Source organism: Diospyros lotus, chromosome 4, assembly GCF_014633365.1.
Source record: "Diospyros lotus cultivar Yz01 chromosome 4, ASM1463336v1, whole genome shotgun sequence".
Taxonomy (NCBI): domain Eukaryota; kingdom Viridiplantae; phylum Streptophyta; class Magnoliopsida; order Ericales; family Ebenaceae; genus Diospyros; species Diospyros lotus.
In genome coordinates, this window is record NC_068341.1 from 41,944,808 (window position 1) to 41,962,812 (window position 18,005).

The window sequence follows — 18,005 nt, forward strand, 5'->3', positions numbered from 1 at the left end:
ATTAAAAGTTGGTAAATAATTCATGAAAAATTTCGTTTATAAATATATTAATAAATTTATTTATAATTTTATAAATATATTATTTAACATAAAATGTTCAAACTTTAAATTATGGTGAATAATATTATATTTATTATAATTTGAAGTCATTATTAATTCAATATGATATTGATGTTATATTTATTGATTATTAGATTTAATTTAAAGTTATCATTTGTTGATTATTTATATATTAGATTTTTAAAAATATTTCTAGTAAATACGAGCCTGAGTCAGTTAGTTCTGTTAAGCCTAAGTAGAACTCGAGCATGAAAACTTATTCGCCGAGTTGAGCCTAAGTTCAACAAAATTTAGCTGAACTCGATTTAATTACATGTCTATGTTTATAACTACTAATGATTAGCGTTACCTTTTTTATTTTATTTAGCCAACACTTTTTGTATTATAATGAAATTATTTTTGTTTTTCTGTGGGTAGGATAAGTTGAAAATAAATATATATTTAAATTAATTAAATTTATTTTTACGTGAAAATAACGATAACAAAATTTTCTTAACAATCTTAATTATATTCTCCTTTTTTTTTTTAATATTTTCTCCTTTATGGAGTTTGGGATAACATTAAACACATCGTGGTCCAAAGTCTAATTTGTGGACATAATTGAATCCCTAAGTGTCAAATCGTTTATTTGTCTTTTGTTACCCCCCGGGGGGGGGGGGGGTGGGGGGCGGGCGGATAAATTCTTAAATAAAAAAATTGAAAAATCAATATAATAAAGTGTAAAAATAATATTATTTTTAATATTTCGATCGTTTTAATCATTTTAATTTTTTTTAATACAAAGATTAAACCAAACTAAAATAATTAAAATTGTTAAATTTGAAAATCGAACCAAACCGACCCACAACTTAAATTGAATGGAATCGATAATTTTAACTGATTCAATTCAATTATTTAGACTTAATCGAACATTTACTCACCCCTACTTATCAATAGTACTACTATTATTAGGCTTTAAACATTGATTTATCCACAAATACAATAACTTCCACTCAATTTTATTCGTATATCTATTATTGTTTTCATCCGAACAAAACAATAAAATTATTGATTAAAAATGTTATCGTTAAGTCAGTTGGAGTTTGCAATAAGAAAGTACTCAAGAAAATTTTCACACAAATACTCTAATATTTAAGTCATAACACTAAAGATTTGAATGTTAGATTGAAATCAGTATCAAAGATCTAATTCTTTTAAAATAATGATTAATCTATTTAAAAAGGTGTATAAATCTTTTTCAAATCCCTTAAAATTAGGATTCTTCTAAATAATATTTATCCTAATATTTCGAGATAGATCTTTTAAGATTAACATTCTTATCAATAATACTTATCATAATATTTATTATCCATTAAAATTTAATTTTTTATAAATAATATTTATCCTTCTCTTATAACTAAAAATATGCCTGTCCTGGAATCCCAATTAAATACTATGGACCCTGCCTCTAATAGAAAAACAAGTTATTTTGTCATTTTGACCACGACTCCGCCCGGAAAACCATTCCTGGTATAGTGAGTGGTCATACAATCCACGTTAAATTAACGGTGCATGTGCCGTGCGCGTCGCCGGTTAAGCCGTATCGGTGGTTTTGCTTTTATAGTTTGCCGACGGCCGCCGGTTTCGTCCACTTGATTCCTATTTGCGGCGGAAACGCCGTGCCGCCATTCGCCTCATCATACCTCTTCTTATTGATAAGTCCAATTGTGTTAATCAACAATGCTCATTTCTATATTCTTTTTCAGTTTTTCTTTTTTTCGGTTAAATTTTTCCTTTTTGAAAAATAAAATTTTAAAATTTATGATGTGAACAATTGATAATTATAAAAGCATACTTATGCTTGTTACAATATGCATATTTTTTATTAATTTTTTATAATAGTTTTATAAAAATATATTCGTATCATTTTAAACTTAACACACTGATCTAAACCTTCGCAAAAGAAAATTTTGAAAAAAAAGATTTGTCGACACGCTTCCAAATGGCTAATAAATATATTGCTCGGTGAGGAAGTATATGAAAAGATAAGATCACTAAAACACTCTTGAAAATTAACCGCTCTCATTTTGTATGTCTCTAACAACGAGTCACAAAAGTTTGCTAATTTCATTGTTGATATATTATAGGTCAAACTTATATTTTTATTCTTATACTTTCACCTCTTTTTCGTGTGATTAATTAAATTTTTTATTGTTTTAATTACGTCATTAAATTTGTATTTTTGAGTCAATTTAATTTCTGTATTTTGACGTGTAAAAAAATAAAATAAGATGAATAAATTTAATATTTTCTTTTATACGTCAGTATAAGAATTAAATTAACTCAAAAATACATATATATAGACGTAACTAAAATAATAAAAAATTTAAATTATCATGAAAAAAAGTCAAGATATAAAAATTAAATTGATTCAAAAATATATATTTAAGAAATAATTGAAATAACAAAAAATTTATATGGTCACACAAGAAAAACGTAAAAGTATATAGACAAAAATATGAATTTGACTTATATTTATATATATAAATAATATTTAGTAATTAATATTATATATATAATATGCATAATTTTGAAATATAATCTTGAAAATGCTTCCGTATCTAAATATCTCATTATAATGAAAAACCCAAAACAATAATCGAAATGGAATTGACAACCTGAGTGCAAATTCCAAATCAAATCATACATGTGGTGGGAAAAGCAGTTTTGAATCAATAATTCATATACAAACAAAAGATGACAACTGGGAGCCAAAGTGTGAAATGGTGCCACTTGGACTCTTGAAAATCTTGCATTTTTGAGTGGACTAATATCATACATTGGTGCCATTTGGACTCTTAGTGTTACTATTAAGATTTGTAATAATTTGTTATCGCAATCTTTGTTGAAACTAGAGTTGGAAAAAAGATTGGCCAAGCCAAATCGATCCGCCTCTTGCTTGGCCCACCAATTTCGTGGATCGAGTCGAATTTGGCCCTTGAGAGAGACAAGTCAAACAATAAAAAATGGGGCTCAGCATGACCATATGATTCTTAATAATGGGCAATGAAAAATGAAAGCTTGACACGAATCTATATCTTGATTAATAAATATTACTTAAAATATAAATATAACTTTTAAGATTTTAAATAAAGTTATTGTGCTTCGAATTCATTTCAAGTTTTCTTTTAAGAATACACCCTTTTGCGGGTGCCTTGTCACATAACTTTTTGAATAATAAGAAGTAAATTCGAATATAATCCGCCAACGATTATATTAAAAAAGGATTCAAATATGAGAATGAGCCTAACTTATCTCCCCTAACTGACCGTGAAGAGGACCAGTGGGGTTTTAAGTTTCCTTTTAGTTAGCTAAAAGGTGAGGAGACGACTAACTACAATTATTATGGCATTAATCAAGCGCTTACTAAAATAAGTAAAAATATTATTTTAATTTATTATCATTAAGTATATTCGCCAGGCTGTCCACTAAGTCCACGTTCGGATACTCATATGAACGGATTCCGAGAATCTGACTATGCCATCACCGCAGCCAAACAAGCCGTTGCTATCAGCAATGGAAAAAATCACCCTTCAATTCAAACCGCACCTCCCATCGTTTACCAAATACCACTATCGGCGCTTGGAAATCGATTCTAGAGAGAGAGAGTGTAAAAAGGACGCAAAGCATTCAAATCTCTGAACAAACCGATCCGAAGTTTGGACGCCATTCACGGAGAATGGAGAGATCCGGCGGCACGGCCAGGCGAGCGCAAAGCGCCGACGAGAGCGGCGTCGTTATTCCCCCGGATCGGGACCTGGAGAATAAGAAGGCGCCAGAGGAAGGAGAGGAGGTTGCTGAGGTGTCCGTCGAGCGGATTTTCGAATCCAAGGAGGTGCCGCCATGGAAGGAGCAACTCACTTTCAGAGCCTTCGCGGTAAGCTTCGTGCTCGGGATTCTGTTTACCTTCATAGTGATGAAGCTCAACCTCACCACCGGAATCATACCTTCGCTCAATGTCTCCGCCGGCTTGCTCGGCTTCTTCTTCGTCAAGACGTGGACGAAGTTCCTTGGGAAGTCTGGACTCCTCAAGCAGCCGTTCACTCGCCAAGAAAACACCGTTATCCAGACCTGCGTCGTCGCCACCTCCGGCATCGCCTTCAGCGGTAAGCTCCGTCGTCATCTGAACAATTTAGCTTTTCCGAATTAAAATTATTCATTCCGAATCCGGCCGGATTGTGCACGCGAGTATTGCTGTCATTTTCTTGCTTGCCGGCATTTTGTTTTACTCCATGTGAATCGATGCATTTGGCACTTCTCAATCCACTAGGATGATTAGACAATTTTTTCTGAAAACTTTCCTATTTCTCGTTTGAATCCTTTGATGAAATTAATTAGATAATCCAGAGGAATACATAACAATAAAATAAAGTTACACTTCATTATTAAGAACTCTTCTTAAATTGTGTTATTGTTGATAACTATCTTCAAAAGTTTTATCTCAACCTCAAATAATTATGTTGGCATAGCTGTTGATAGTGCTATGGCAAGTTGGCCATAGCTGGAGAAGCGCACGCAGGCGTGCTTTGACGGTTAGCTCTAAAAGTGATTCCAGATCTTTGGGACAACAAAAGATCGTGATAAGAAGTGACATATGGTAAGGGAAAAATAGAAAACCCAGATGATGTGGGCTGGTAGGAGCTGATTGCGACACTCGATATGTATAAATTAGGGGTAAAAAACGCGTCTATATTGTATGTACATAACAAAAAGGATACTAACAGGAAAATAGGCGTCCATACAAAGCTGATATGGCTTTATTTTATCCCGACTCGAAGTAAAGTGGTTTGATTAATAATAGGTTTTTAAGTTTTACGTCAAGTACTTTTATAATAAAATATTAAAGCTGTTGTAAATTCTTAATCAAATTGAATCTATAATCTTTAGTTTATTTATATATTGTACTCTTATATTGGTTCTATTAAAATAAAGCCAGTCAAAGAATGTCATATTTTTAGTAAACAGATTATATTCAATAGGGGAGGCGAAAAGCACGGGATGGTTGGGGTACTGGTCCCGTAGGAGCAGGGAAATGGTTCAGTGGATTGTTTGCTGCCTTTATGGTGGGCACACAAAAGTGTACACTTCATTGCCCTCGCCGCTGGGAATGAATGACGTAAGAGAATCTGTTTTCGTTACCGAGAAGAAACTTCTTCATGTATCTGAGAAATGAGAAAAATTTAACTATAGTTTATCCATCCCAATCTCGGGAACCGAGCGTCTTTGGATTAGCTTGCGGTCGCTTGCGGCTGTGCCTGTTCCCCACAAATTTATTTTTCCCCGCTTTTTCTCATATTATTTTCCTTGCATAAATTCAGCTTCCCTCGACTGTTGTAGATGTTTCTTCTCCTGAATACGCTTTTTATCAAATTTATAATGATCAAAAGGTCTCTTGATATAACTAAAGAGAACAATTATGATTCAGCCGAAATTATTATTCTATTAAAGTAGAGAAGTTTGATCCTTGGCTTTTAAGTCTTTTACGAGTTTTCTGACTTTACATCCATTATTTTAAAATTTTTATGGGCTTTTTTATTATTATTATTTTATCTCCCCCCCCCCCCCCCCCGCGCAAAGATCCTGATCCCTAACTACAAGAAAGAAAAGGGCAACTCTATTAGGGTGTGTGTCTTGAGGAGCCATGGGATTACAACCAACTCGCTGTTTAAATATAGTTATACGCAGTTATATAGTAAAATTGTACGTGAAGGCATGTTGGGAGATAGATACTTCCATAAAAAATAACATTACATCTTTCTCGGATAATTTTATCTTTTTGTTCAGTACTACCAATGCTGCTATATTCACCTAGGAGAATTGATGAAGATGTGAAAGTACTTCTCAAACAAGAAAGCTCACATATAAATTGACACATTGTAGGTAGTGGAATTTATGTACTTTGTTAGAAGTATAAGATAAATGAAGGAGACCACAGTAGACTAATTTGTGAAGTACTATGAAGAATTAAAAGGCTACCAGCACCTGTCACTGAGCCATGTTGGTGATATCACTGCAAGGTTTTCACCTCTTCTTTCGTGCTTAAATCTGATCCATAGAAAAAGCCTATGTAGTAAGTATATCCTTGGATGGCACCATTGATCAATTTTCCCACAGCTTTGTTCAGCCTATTCTGAGGTCGTAGTCTGATTACTAACTTTTATTGGCTAGGATGGCACTTTATGAAGATATTTCACTTTACGGGGACTGTTCATCAAATTTCTCTGTGAGCATCTGTCAGTATGTAATGGTTAACAGCTGCATCATTTCTTTGAATAAGCAGGAGGCTTTGGGAGCTACCTCTTTGGGATGAGCGAAGTTATTGCCAAACAGTCAACTGAAGGAACTGGTTCAAAGAATATGAAGGACCCAGCTTTGGGATGGATGATTGCATTTCTGTTTGTTGTTAGCTTTCTTGGACTCTTTTCTGTGGTGCCTCTTCGAAAGGTACATTGAACTCATAACCTAGATGCTTATAAATTGCAGCAGTCCTGTAGACGTACTGAATTTATCATGGTTTAATATGATTGCTCACTCCCTTTTACTCTCTTATCAGACTATCTTGCTTTTGTCTCTGTCATCAATCCCTAACCTATGATTCTGACCTTTTAACATATGTATGTGACCACATAAGTTTGAGTGGGGTAGAAGAGTGTGATCACATAATTTTGGGAGCTCTGTTCTTTGAAAGCAGTTGGAGCAATTGGACCTCTGTATAACTCAAGTACTTTATCTGTCCCAGATAATGATTGTAGACTTCAAACTGATTTATCCCAGTGGAACTGCAACAGCTCACCTAATCAACAGCTTCCACACTCCACAGGGCGCCAAGCTAGCAAAGTAAGGCATTGAGAAGATCTTTTTAACCTTTCAATCTTAATATCTTTGAAAAAACAGGTTGTGTTGTATCTTTACATATGTCATTCCATCCAGGAAACAAGTACGAGCTCTGGGCAAGTTCTTCTCATTCAGTTTCTTGTGGGGCTTCTTCCAGTGGTTCTTCACTGCAGGGGATGGTTGTGGATTTGTGAACTTTCCTACTTTTGGTCTCAAAGCCTATGAACATAAGTACGTGCATCCTATTTTGACTTTAATGAAGTAATACTGGATATAACAGCGCCTAAAATAAATATTGAGTGATTGTGATAATGCTGCGAGCTGCTCATTGATTTCTCCATTAGTTCAAAGCTTATATAATCCAGATTGGAATAAATTTACTTTATTGTCATTTCATCAAGTTTTCGTGTTTGAGACTTCTGATCATCATTGGTTCTTTTTTTTTTTCTTCCAATCAAAAACCTAGGTTTTACTTCGATTTCTCAGCAACTTATGTCGGTGTCGGCATGATCTGTCCATATTTAATCAACATATCTTTGCTAGTTGGAGGAATCCTATCGTGGGGCATAATGTGGCCACTTATAGAAGACAGAAAAGGCCATTGGTACCCTGATGACCTTAGCCCAAGCAGCCTCCATGGTCTTCAAGGTTACAAGGTAACTTCCTTTACTTGATCTAAAGCAATGGATTGGATTAGAATGCACGTCTAACCTCTCCTATGCCCCATCGTCTACAACAGGTCTTTATAGGAATAGCCATGATCCTTGGTGATGGCCTCTACAACTTTGTCAAAGTCCTCGGACACACTCTATTTGGCTTGTATCACCAACTCCGCGATAAAGAACCGGACAGTGTCATCCCAGTTAGTGGTCGCTCTTCCCCAGCGAATCCTTCCCAATCTTATGATGATCAGCGTCGGACCCAGCTCTTTCTCAAGGACAAAATTCCATTGCATGTAGCCATTATTGGCTATGTCGGTATTGCAATTATCTCCGCTGTAACACTTCCCCATATCTTCCACCAACTAAAGTGGTACTATATTGTTGTCATTTACATCGTAGCACCGGTACTAGCCTTCTGCAATGCTTATGGATGTGGACTTACTGACTGGTCCTTGGCTTCCACCTATGGGAAGCTAGCAATCTTTACAATCGGGGCATGGGCAGGAGCTTCTCATGGTGGAGTACTTGCTGGTTTAGCTGCTTGTGGGGTTATGATGAACATTGTGTCAACTGCTTCTGATCTCATGCAGGACTTCAAAACAGGCTATATGACCCTGGCTTCTCCACGGTCCATGTTCGTGAGTCAGGTGATCGGGACTGCAATGGGCTGCGTTATTGCCCCTTGCGTCTTTTGGCTCTTTTACAAGGCTTTTGATGATCTTGGGGTCCTAGGTTCAGAGTATCCTGCTCCGTATGCTCTCATCTATCGCAACATGGCCATTCTTGGGGTTGACGGGTTCTCAGCTTTGCCCAAAAACTGTCTCACACTTTGCTACGTGTTCTTTATCGCGGCTGTTGTCATCAATGGCATTAGAGACGCCATGGGGAAGGACAGAGCCAAGTTCATACCCATTCCCATGGCCATGGCAATACCCTTTTACATCGGATCCTACTTTGCTATCGATATGTGTCTCGGGAGCTTGATACTTTTCATATGGCGGAAGATAAACAAGGCCAAGGCCGATGCATTTGGACCTGCCGTTGCCTCAGGCTTGATTTGCGGGGACGGAATCTGGACTCTGCCCAGTTCTATACTGGCTTTGGCAGGTGTAAATCCTCCCATCTGCATGAAGTTCCTGGCAAGGAAGACAAATACAAAGGTTGATGCTTTCTTAGGCTCTTAAGGCTTCCAATTAGTTCAACTCTCTCTCTCTCTCTCTCTCATCTTCTTAGTAAGAAAGAAATGCGAAGGTTGATACTTTCTTAGGCTCTTTAAGGTTTTCAGTTAGTTATCTGAACTCTTCTTTCATATCTAAGTGTATTCCCAAAGTATTTGTTAATGATAGAAGCCTATGTTTTATTCCCATAAAAACCAATTGTATAAAGATTCAATTCAACATTCCAGCTCAAGTTGGCTGGTCCCAGGTTCCTCAAATAATTCCATAAATGAAAGCTTGCTTGTCGCAAGCTTGTGAATGCGGATTAAGATAAAAGATCAAAGATAAAGTTTGGGAACTCCGTGCATTCTCAAATTCACCTGGGCCATATTTGGTACGACTAGATAGAAGTGTCGGGATAATTTTCTCTAAAAATAAATGTTGTAAATAATATCCAACAACAATTATTAAATATAAAAATAAATAAAATATTAAAAATTAGTGAGGTTCGACCAATTTGGTCTACATCTTGGGATACCACAAAAAATATTTCAAAAATATTCAAGAAATACAAAAAGAGAAAGAAATAAATACAATTGTGAAATTGTGGGATCATTTTTTTTTCAAGCGGGGGAAGGGGGGGGTGAGCGATTTCTATATAAAATGTGCACATTTCCAACCCACTCAATGAGTGATGTGGGATTGGGAGAGCTGCCACCAAGACTACAAATCTCCATCTTGCCGGATCTCTCAAATCCCAATCAAATTCTTCAATTTTTTTTTCTAAAAAGCTATCATCGGTAATGTCTTCAAATATGCTTTGAAGCGCCAACTTCAAATACCAAGCATATTAATTAAGTTCAAACAATGTTAGAACTTGACCACTGTCATAACCTTAGTTATCATATTAGTAGGATTTTTAGTGGTTCGAATTTTCTGAATCTGTATCTCTCATTATTCCTGAATTTTTCGTACAAAATGATATCTTGTGTCGATGTGTTTTGTCCTTGCATGATAAACTTGGTTCTTTGCTAAGTAAATAGCACTCTGATTGTCACAATATACCTCAATATACTTCTGACCAATTCTCAATTCATCAAGCAATTCATAAAGCCAAATTTCTTCCTTCACAACCTTTGTAACTGTCATGTATTTTGCTTCTGTGATAAACAGAACAACTGTAGACTGTAAAGTAGATTTCCAATTGACAAGTGCCTTTGCTAAAGTGAACAAGTAATCAGTAGTAGATCGGCGTTTATCCATATCGCTTGCATAGTTAGAATCACAATATCCAAGTATTTATTCACTTTCTCATCCCACTCAAACACTAAGCCAACATCTATAGTGTTCAGAATATATCGCAGAATCTATTTCATAGCTTGACAATGTTCCTTTCTAGGATCATGTATATACCTGTTCACAATTCTAACTGCCTATGAAATATCGGGCCTTATACATACTATAGCATATATCAGGCTACCAACAACTTTTGCATACGGAACTTTTGACATATACTCATGTTCTGCAACACTGTTCGGAGATAAAAACGCATTAAGTTTGAAATAAGGAGATAACAGGGTACTTATAGGTTTTGACTTTTCATTTGTTCCAAAATGTTATAGTACTTTATTCAGATATATTATCTGAGTTAAACAAAGTCTTCCTCTTTTCCTATCTTTGATTATCTCCATGCCGAAAATCTTCTTAGCTTCACTTAAAAATATTTTATTTCGAACTCCTTATTCAATTTTGCCTTCAATTTTTCAATTTCTTCACTATTCTTGGAAGCTATCAGCATATCATCAACATACAGGATAAGATAAATGAAAGATCCATCTTGTAGCTTGCGTATATATACACAATGATCATATTTGTTTTTTGTGTACCTTTGCCCCAACATAAACTTATCAAATCGCTTATACTATTGCCTTGGAGATTGCTTCAATCCGTACAACGATTTGTTTAGTTTGCAAACCAAATTTTCTTTATCAGCAACTCTGAATCCTTTTGGCTGAATCATATAGATTTCTTTTTCCAAGTCCCTGTGTAGAAATGCGATTTTCACATCCATCTGAACTAGTTTCAAATTCAATTGCGCTACCAAGACTACCAAAATTCTAATGAAGAAATGTTTCACAACTAGAGAAAAAACTTCATTATAGTCAATGCCCTTCGTCTAAGTGTAGCCTTTAGCCACAATCCTTTCCTTGTAGCAAACACCATTCTTGTCAGGAAATCCATTCTTTTTTGCATATATCCATTTGCATCCAATTGTTTTCTTTCCTTTCGGTAAGCTGGTTAACCTCCATGTCTTATTCTTCTGAAGGGACTGCATTTCTTCATTCATGGTTTTCCTCCACTTTTCATTTTCTAAATTTTGGACAACTTCATTATAAATGGCAAGAATGTCATCATTTACAATTGGAGATGCATATGCCACCATATTAACAAAACGAGTAAGTTTTTGAATCCCCCATTGTGGCCTTCCTATTATTATTGATTCTTGTTGCCATGAAGGTTTTCGAGTCAGAACATCTTCTTCATCTGATGACTCATCTGCTGCATGAGTGTCTCCACTTAATTTGCTATTCATTGCTGGGTCAATAATTATTCTTTCAAACTGCACCTGCTGTGGAGCATATCATCAAACTGTTGCATAACTTCATTTGTTACCTTTTTCAATATGGTAGATTCATCAAAAGTAACATCCATATTAAAGATTATCTTCTTCGATTCTAGACATCAGAGCCGATATTTCTTTATTCCATAAGTGATCCCCATAAACAGTGCTTTATTCACTCTTGGATCCAACTTGGATTCCTTAATATGATAGTATACAGTGGAACCAAATACATGTAAGAAATTATAATCATTAACAGGTTTTTCATACCATACCTCCACAAATAGTAGTTGATGGCAACTGATTAATGAGATAACTCGCATATGTCATAGTCTCGGTCTAAAATTGTCTGTCCAACCCAGCATTGGACAACATACACCGAACTTTCTCCAGTAACATTTGGTTTAGGCGCTTTACCACCCCATTCTGTTGCAATGTATCTTTGACTGTGAAGTGTTGAATAATACCTTCATCTCGACAGACTTTGTCAAATGAATCATTTCTATACTCACCACCATTATTTGTTTTGAGTCATTTGATCCTTCTACCAGTCTGAGTTTCCACCATATTTTTCCATTTAAGGAAATATCTCAACACTTCGTCATTTTTCTTTAAAGAATACACTCCAAATTCTTCGGGAATAATCATCAATAAAGATCACATAGTAGTGTCTGCCTCCCATAGATGCTGTCTTGGATGGTCTCCACACATTTGAGTGAACATAATTCAGAATACCCTTGGTATCATGGATTGTAGTGCAAAATTTCACTCTCATTTGCTTCCCTTTGACACAATGCTCACAAAAGTCTAATTTGTAGGTCTTGACGCCTTCTAATAATCCTTGCTTGGCTAAAATTTGCAAAGAGTTTTCACTTGTATGTCCCAAACGCATATGTTACAGTTTGCTTGCTTCTGTATCCCTGTCATCATTGGAAGCTACTGCTATTTTTTGCACAATAACTGCATTATCTTGATAGTAATATAAGTTATTCTTCTTTTGTATACCTTTCATCATTATAAGTGCGCCAGAGATCACCTTCATAACTTCATTTTCTGCAATTACCTTCAATCCCTTAGATTCCAATATTCTCACAGAAATAAGATTATTTGTGATCGAACTTGGCACATATCTCATATCTGTCAGTATTCTGGTTGATCCATCATGATTCCTCAAATAGGATTGTGTCAACTTTGATTGTTTCACAAGGTGTGTCGTTTGTTGCGTAAACAACTCCTCCATCAAGTTCTTAAAAGTCAAAGAACCAATCCTGATTGGGACACATATGGTGGCTGCAACCTGAATCCAAAAGCCAAGCACCAAAATAACTTGTCGAAGATGTAAGAACTAGTGAAAGGTCTGAACTTTTGTCATCAAATTCAATAGCATTTGAGATGACATTCCATTTGTCAGATTTGCCTTTAGCTTTTAACTTTGGGCAATCTTTCTTTTAGTGGCCTTCCTCCCGACAAAAGTCACTCTCATCTTTGTTCGGCCTGGATTTCGAACTAGATCTTCTTCTCTTTCCTTTCTTCTGATTATGCAAACGGCCTCTTATAGTTAATGTTTCTGATAAGCCATGCGCTACTTCTTTTTTATCTTTCTTTCTCAATTCATAGCTATACAAAGCAACACAAACTAAACTAAGAGACACCTTAACTTTCTTGTGAAGTAGAGTAGTTTTAAGAAATTCAAACTTCTCGGGAAGGGATCCCAACAATATCAAAGCCAAATCCTCATCTTTGAACGTTTCATCCAAATTCATCAAATCAACTACCAACTGATTAAAGGTAGTGATATAATCATTTATTGTGATACCAGGAACATAAGTAAAGCGAAATAATCTATTTTTTATGTAGAGCTAATTTTGACCGCTTTTCTTTAAAAAAATTTCCTCCAATGTCTTTCATAGTGTATTGATAAAATTTTCCTTTGAAAATGCATACTCCTATTCTCTGGACAGGCATGATCGAATTGTACCATATGTCAATCGATTGATGGTATTCCATTTTTTTTCTTCAATATCATCTAGTTTCTTTTTTTCAATGGCGATATCTAGACCTTGCTAAAAAAAAGCATTTAGAACCTTGCATTGCCACATGGCTAAATGATCTGAACCATCAAACACCTCTACTGTAATTCTTGTATTCGTTAAATTTATCGCCCAAGTGGACGAAGAATAAGCTCCTGATGTGGATTGTTCTGAACTCTATTCGCTTGCCATTTATGCTATCTTCTATATTTAATAGTTATTAAAGCGGAACAATCCAAGAAAATCTGTAACGACCCTAAAGTGGGTCTAGGTGTTTTAATACTTGACGTTAGTGTTTTCGCAATTAAAATGTTGGACAATATATATATATATATTATATATATTTATGCTTAATGTTAATTTCCTTGGTGGTACAGAAATAATTTAGATTACATAATTTTATTTTATGGTGCATGGAATCAGAAATTTAAGTGAAAGAGCCTCAATTAAATAGTTAATGAGATGTCTAACCCAAGTAGAAAATTAAGCCTGGTGGGCTTGGAATATATGTATATGGGATATATGTGATTTGGGCTGAGGCCCATGGTGTGAAATTATTTGGAAATAATGGGCTGGATGGTGTAATAAGAAAATGGGGAAAAGAAAATAAATTAAGTAGCATTTGTCACTCAAGCCCCTGGATATTTTTGTTTGTAATATGAAAAGAGGGTCATTTCAGTAAATTCTGAAGGTGGCGTGCATACCTGTACGCGCTCCTTTTTCCCAGCAGCCTTTGTGCACAAATATCCTATTTTAGTGCAAGGTGTATCCCTTCTTTTTGAATGCACTGTTCCATTGCTTCTTTAGTCCATCTCCGTGCTCTTCTTCTTCTTCACCCTCTCCATCCTATTCCATCACTTCTGTTTGCTGCTGCTGTTTGCTTCATGTGCGCGAGCGGAACTTCTCTCTGATTGCATTCTCAACAGGCAAGTTCTCTTACCCATTTTTACTCCAATGCAAGTTCTTCTGCACTTCCACGTTATCTTTCAGTGCGAGCTCCCTCTTAGATATACTCTATATTGCAATGCAAGCTTCCTTGATTTGCAAACTGTTGCTTATTGTGTCACCTCGTTGTTAGTGTTTTCCACTGTCTATTTTGTGTATAAAGTCCCTAGTTGCTGTGAATCCATTTGATGTCTCAAGCGGGGTTTAAGTCACCCTAATATTTGTTCAGTGAATGGCTTTTCTTCTTACTTACAACTGAGTTTTGTTTAGCTCATTGCTCCCTATTCAGGCATTTATATATGTACATGTTGCATCACTTTTGGAAGCTCTCACCCATAGCTGAATGTAAAATGTTAAGTCACCATTAAATAATTTCATTAAGGTATTTGGAGCAACAGCAAAAGCCTCAACTGAAAATATATATATACTGTTCGCCTATATATGAGACCCACTTGTAAATACATATATACAACATGCGTAATGAGCTGATACCCCTCAGGGATTTGTAAAGCTTATTAGAACATGCCCTGCCTAGCTAATCCACCATATACTTATGCTTAACATTCGTTCGAATGCCCTTGTTCTATTCTGCAAACTCAGTTATATATATATATATATATTCACGTTTAGCTTCATTGATGTTCTAGTGAGCTCATTCCGGTTCTTTCCGTGAGCTCGTTCCAGCTCTTTGCCGCGAGCTCACACCTATATGCTCCCTGACCATAAGCTTAATCACGAGCTCGTCCAGCGAGCTCATCTCTGAAGCTCATGGCCGCGAGCTCTTGCCGCGCGCCTGTCCTGAAGCTTGTCCAGCGAGCTCTTGCTCAACCCCTTGACCGCGAGCTAGTTCACCTCATGACCTCGGGCTCGTTCTTTTGTCCTTCCCGCAAGCTCTCTCCGTAAGCTGCGACCTCAAGACCTCGAGCTATTCCCGAGCTCGTCCCATATGCCTTTGAATGGATAAATGTAAATGAGAAAGTACCCTCCATTTGGATTCAATAAAAATATCAAAAAAATCAAAATCCATAAAAATAAAAAGTTAGAATTTTGGTTTTAGTACAAATCTACGAATTTGCAATTTTACCACAATCGAAATACATAGTTTCCGTTTCTTGAAAAATTCATTAAAAATCATTTTTACAACAATGAATGCTAGTTATCAAATTACCGGGAATTAGTTTTTCAAAATAAAGACATTCTCAAAATATGTTCTATTTGGTCCATTACTTAGAAAAATTTCAGGTTTATGTTTGGTCAGCAATTTCGTGTGGTGTGGTCATTTGATTGCATGTGGATTAATCATGAATTTGAGCTATGAGCACAAATGCAAGTAAATGCATACTATCACTAGTTAAATAAAATCACAACAATCATATGGTGGGAAAAGTAGTTATTAAGTTTATAATACTCCTCAGCTGGTGAATCGATATTTAATATTAAATGACATCTCTCAAAGAAGTATTCTTGTGTTGTAAATTACATCAAGCATTTATGTGTCATAACTCATAAATTACATCTTGAATGTGGTCAACGTTATGAAGTAAGATGTGTTGAATTTATCTGATGATGGAAAAATACCCAGTATGGGTAAGTAATGTTGAAAGTATGAATATTGTGGGAACAAGAATTTAAATACATGTGTTTGAGAAATACATACATGATGCATACATGTACATGTTACATATATATATGTGTTGCACTCCTATTATTTTGCGTGGAGGGAGAAAAGGTACCCTAGAGCACCTGGCACGGGACGAGGTGACTATAGCCCCACAAGTTGGCTCCATATTTATTGTGAGGTTTTGTCTATGTGATACACTTTGGCATGTGTTGATTTATGGCTTGCGAGCCTATGAGATTTGATTCTGATATTAAATTTATATGCACATTTGCATAATAGTATATGGTGGCATGATACATTTAACTTGGAATTGATCAAGTCTTAAATTGTGATACTTGTATACATCAGTCAGGTTCTGGAGTACTCTCTTTGATGTCACCTTATTCTTGGTTCATGATCATTGTTTATTATCCTAGAACTTGCTGAGCCTTGTGGCTCACTTGATCTTCTTTGCCATTCCAGGTAAAGGAAAAGCTATTGTTGGGGGCGAGTCCAGTGGGACTAAGGCTTAAGGATAGTGGTGTACCGGGACGCATCCAAACTTGAAGATCCTGTTAGCATTTTGGTGAGACTTGAGATGAAATGAGTCTTATTTTGTTAGTTAACATTAGAGTCTCTTATCTATTTTGTATGGCTGTTGAGCCCGAACTCTTGAGCTATTGGAAGTGTAATTAAACTTAAACATAGTTTCCGCTGCTAATGAATGAAATGAGTTGTTTGTTTAATTGTGGTTTGTTCTATATCATCTTTGTGATGACCTCATTTCGAATATCCTATGCTAGCGAGAATATTCGGGAGTGGGCCCTCACAAAATCTTTTCTGATGTGAAAGATTAGATACAACTACAACCACAAAGCATACTAAAAAACTTGACAAAAATGATCTTTTATGATGTGGAAGATCAGGCAATGCTACAACTACAGAGCATACTAAGAAACCTTGGACTCTGATACCAATTGTTGGGAAAATCGGGCAACTTTTTCCAAAAATCAAATATCGTAAATAATACTCGACAACAACTATTGAATATACAAATAAATAGAACACCAAAAATTAACAAGGTTCGACCAATTTGGTCTACGTCCTCAAACACCACCAAAAATATTTCACTAATATTTGAGAGAAAAACAAAGAGATAAATACAATTGTGAAATTATGGGATCATTTTTTTTTCAAATGGGAGTGAGCCATTTTTATATAAAATGTGCACCCTCCCAACCCACTCAATGAGTGATGTGAGATTGGGAGAGCTGCCACCAAAACTACAAGAAGGGATGGGAATGAAATTAAATGGCTACTTCATTCCATATAAAGATTGATACAGGTAAAAATATAATGATAATTTTATTTCATTATTATATTTGGTATGTCTTCGTTTTGATAAAATGGGACGATACGAATTGACAAGATGATGAAAATTATCTTTTACATTATAAAAATGAAAAATATTATAAAAATGATATTTAATCTCAAATAATCGTATAATTATTGAATATATGCAAGAATAATTATTTTTAGCCTTTTTAACGTAAAATTAAGTAAAAAACATAGAGAGATGGCGGTTTGCAATGGAAGACGACTGTGAAGATCGCGAAATGGGTGTTTTCCAGTGACCATTGGTGGAGGAAGAGATGAAGTTGGGTTGCAGTGGTGCCGACAGCAGAAGACGCAAACGGTTGCAATGGTTTGCGACTAAAGATAAGGAGTTGGGAAGGATGCGAAATGGTGTTCCCAGTGATTTTTGCAAAGGAAGGTATGAGGGTGGGTTGTGGTGTTGCTGACAGCAGAAGAAGGAAGTAGAAGGTTATGATGGCATGTGGCGAGAGACGGAGGGAGATGGTGGTTTGCGGTGGAAGACGACGAATAATGCCAAAAAGAAGCATAAACTTTAAATATAAGAGAAAGGATACTGGATACGTACCTTATCGGTAGAGGCGGACGATGGCCGTAGGCCGACGATGATGGCAAACGAATGTAGGTGGTAGTGGTAAGGAGAAACTCTTCATAGGCTGGGTTGATAAAATATTTAAAAATAAT

General features: G+C 35.7%; 1 protein-coding gene across 2 annotated transcripts; it reads left to right on the top strand.

Moving 5' to 3' along the window:
• Positions 1-3,595: 3,595 nt before the first annotated feature.
• LOC127800651 (probable metal-nicotianamine transporter YSL7) lies at positions 3,596-8,994 on the top strand. Of its 2 annotated transcripts, none has more exons than XM_052335390.1 (6): positions 3,596-4,205; positions 6,380-6,543; positions 6,839-6,936; positions 7,030-7,164; positions 7,400-7,589; positions 7,673-8,994. In XM_052335390.1, exons 1-6 carry the CDS (start codon positions 3,779-3,781, stop codon positions 8,777-8,779), a joined length of 2,121 nt encoding a protein of 706 aa, XP_052191350.1. In that variant the 5' UTR covers positions 3,596-3,778; the 3' UTR covers positions 8,780-8,994. The 2 variants fall into 2 exon arrangements, with proteins under 2 accessions (XP_052191350.1, XP_052191351.1); XM_052335391.1 differs by lacking the exon at positions 3,596-4,205 and adding an exon at positions 5,074-5,215.
• The last annotated feature ends 9,011 nt before the right edge of the window (positions 8,995-18,005 follow it).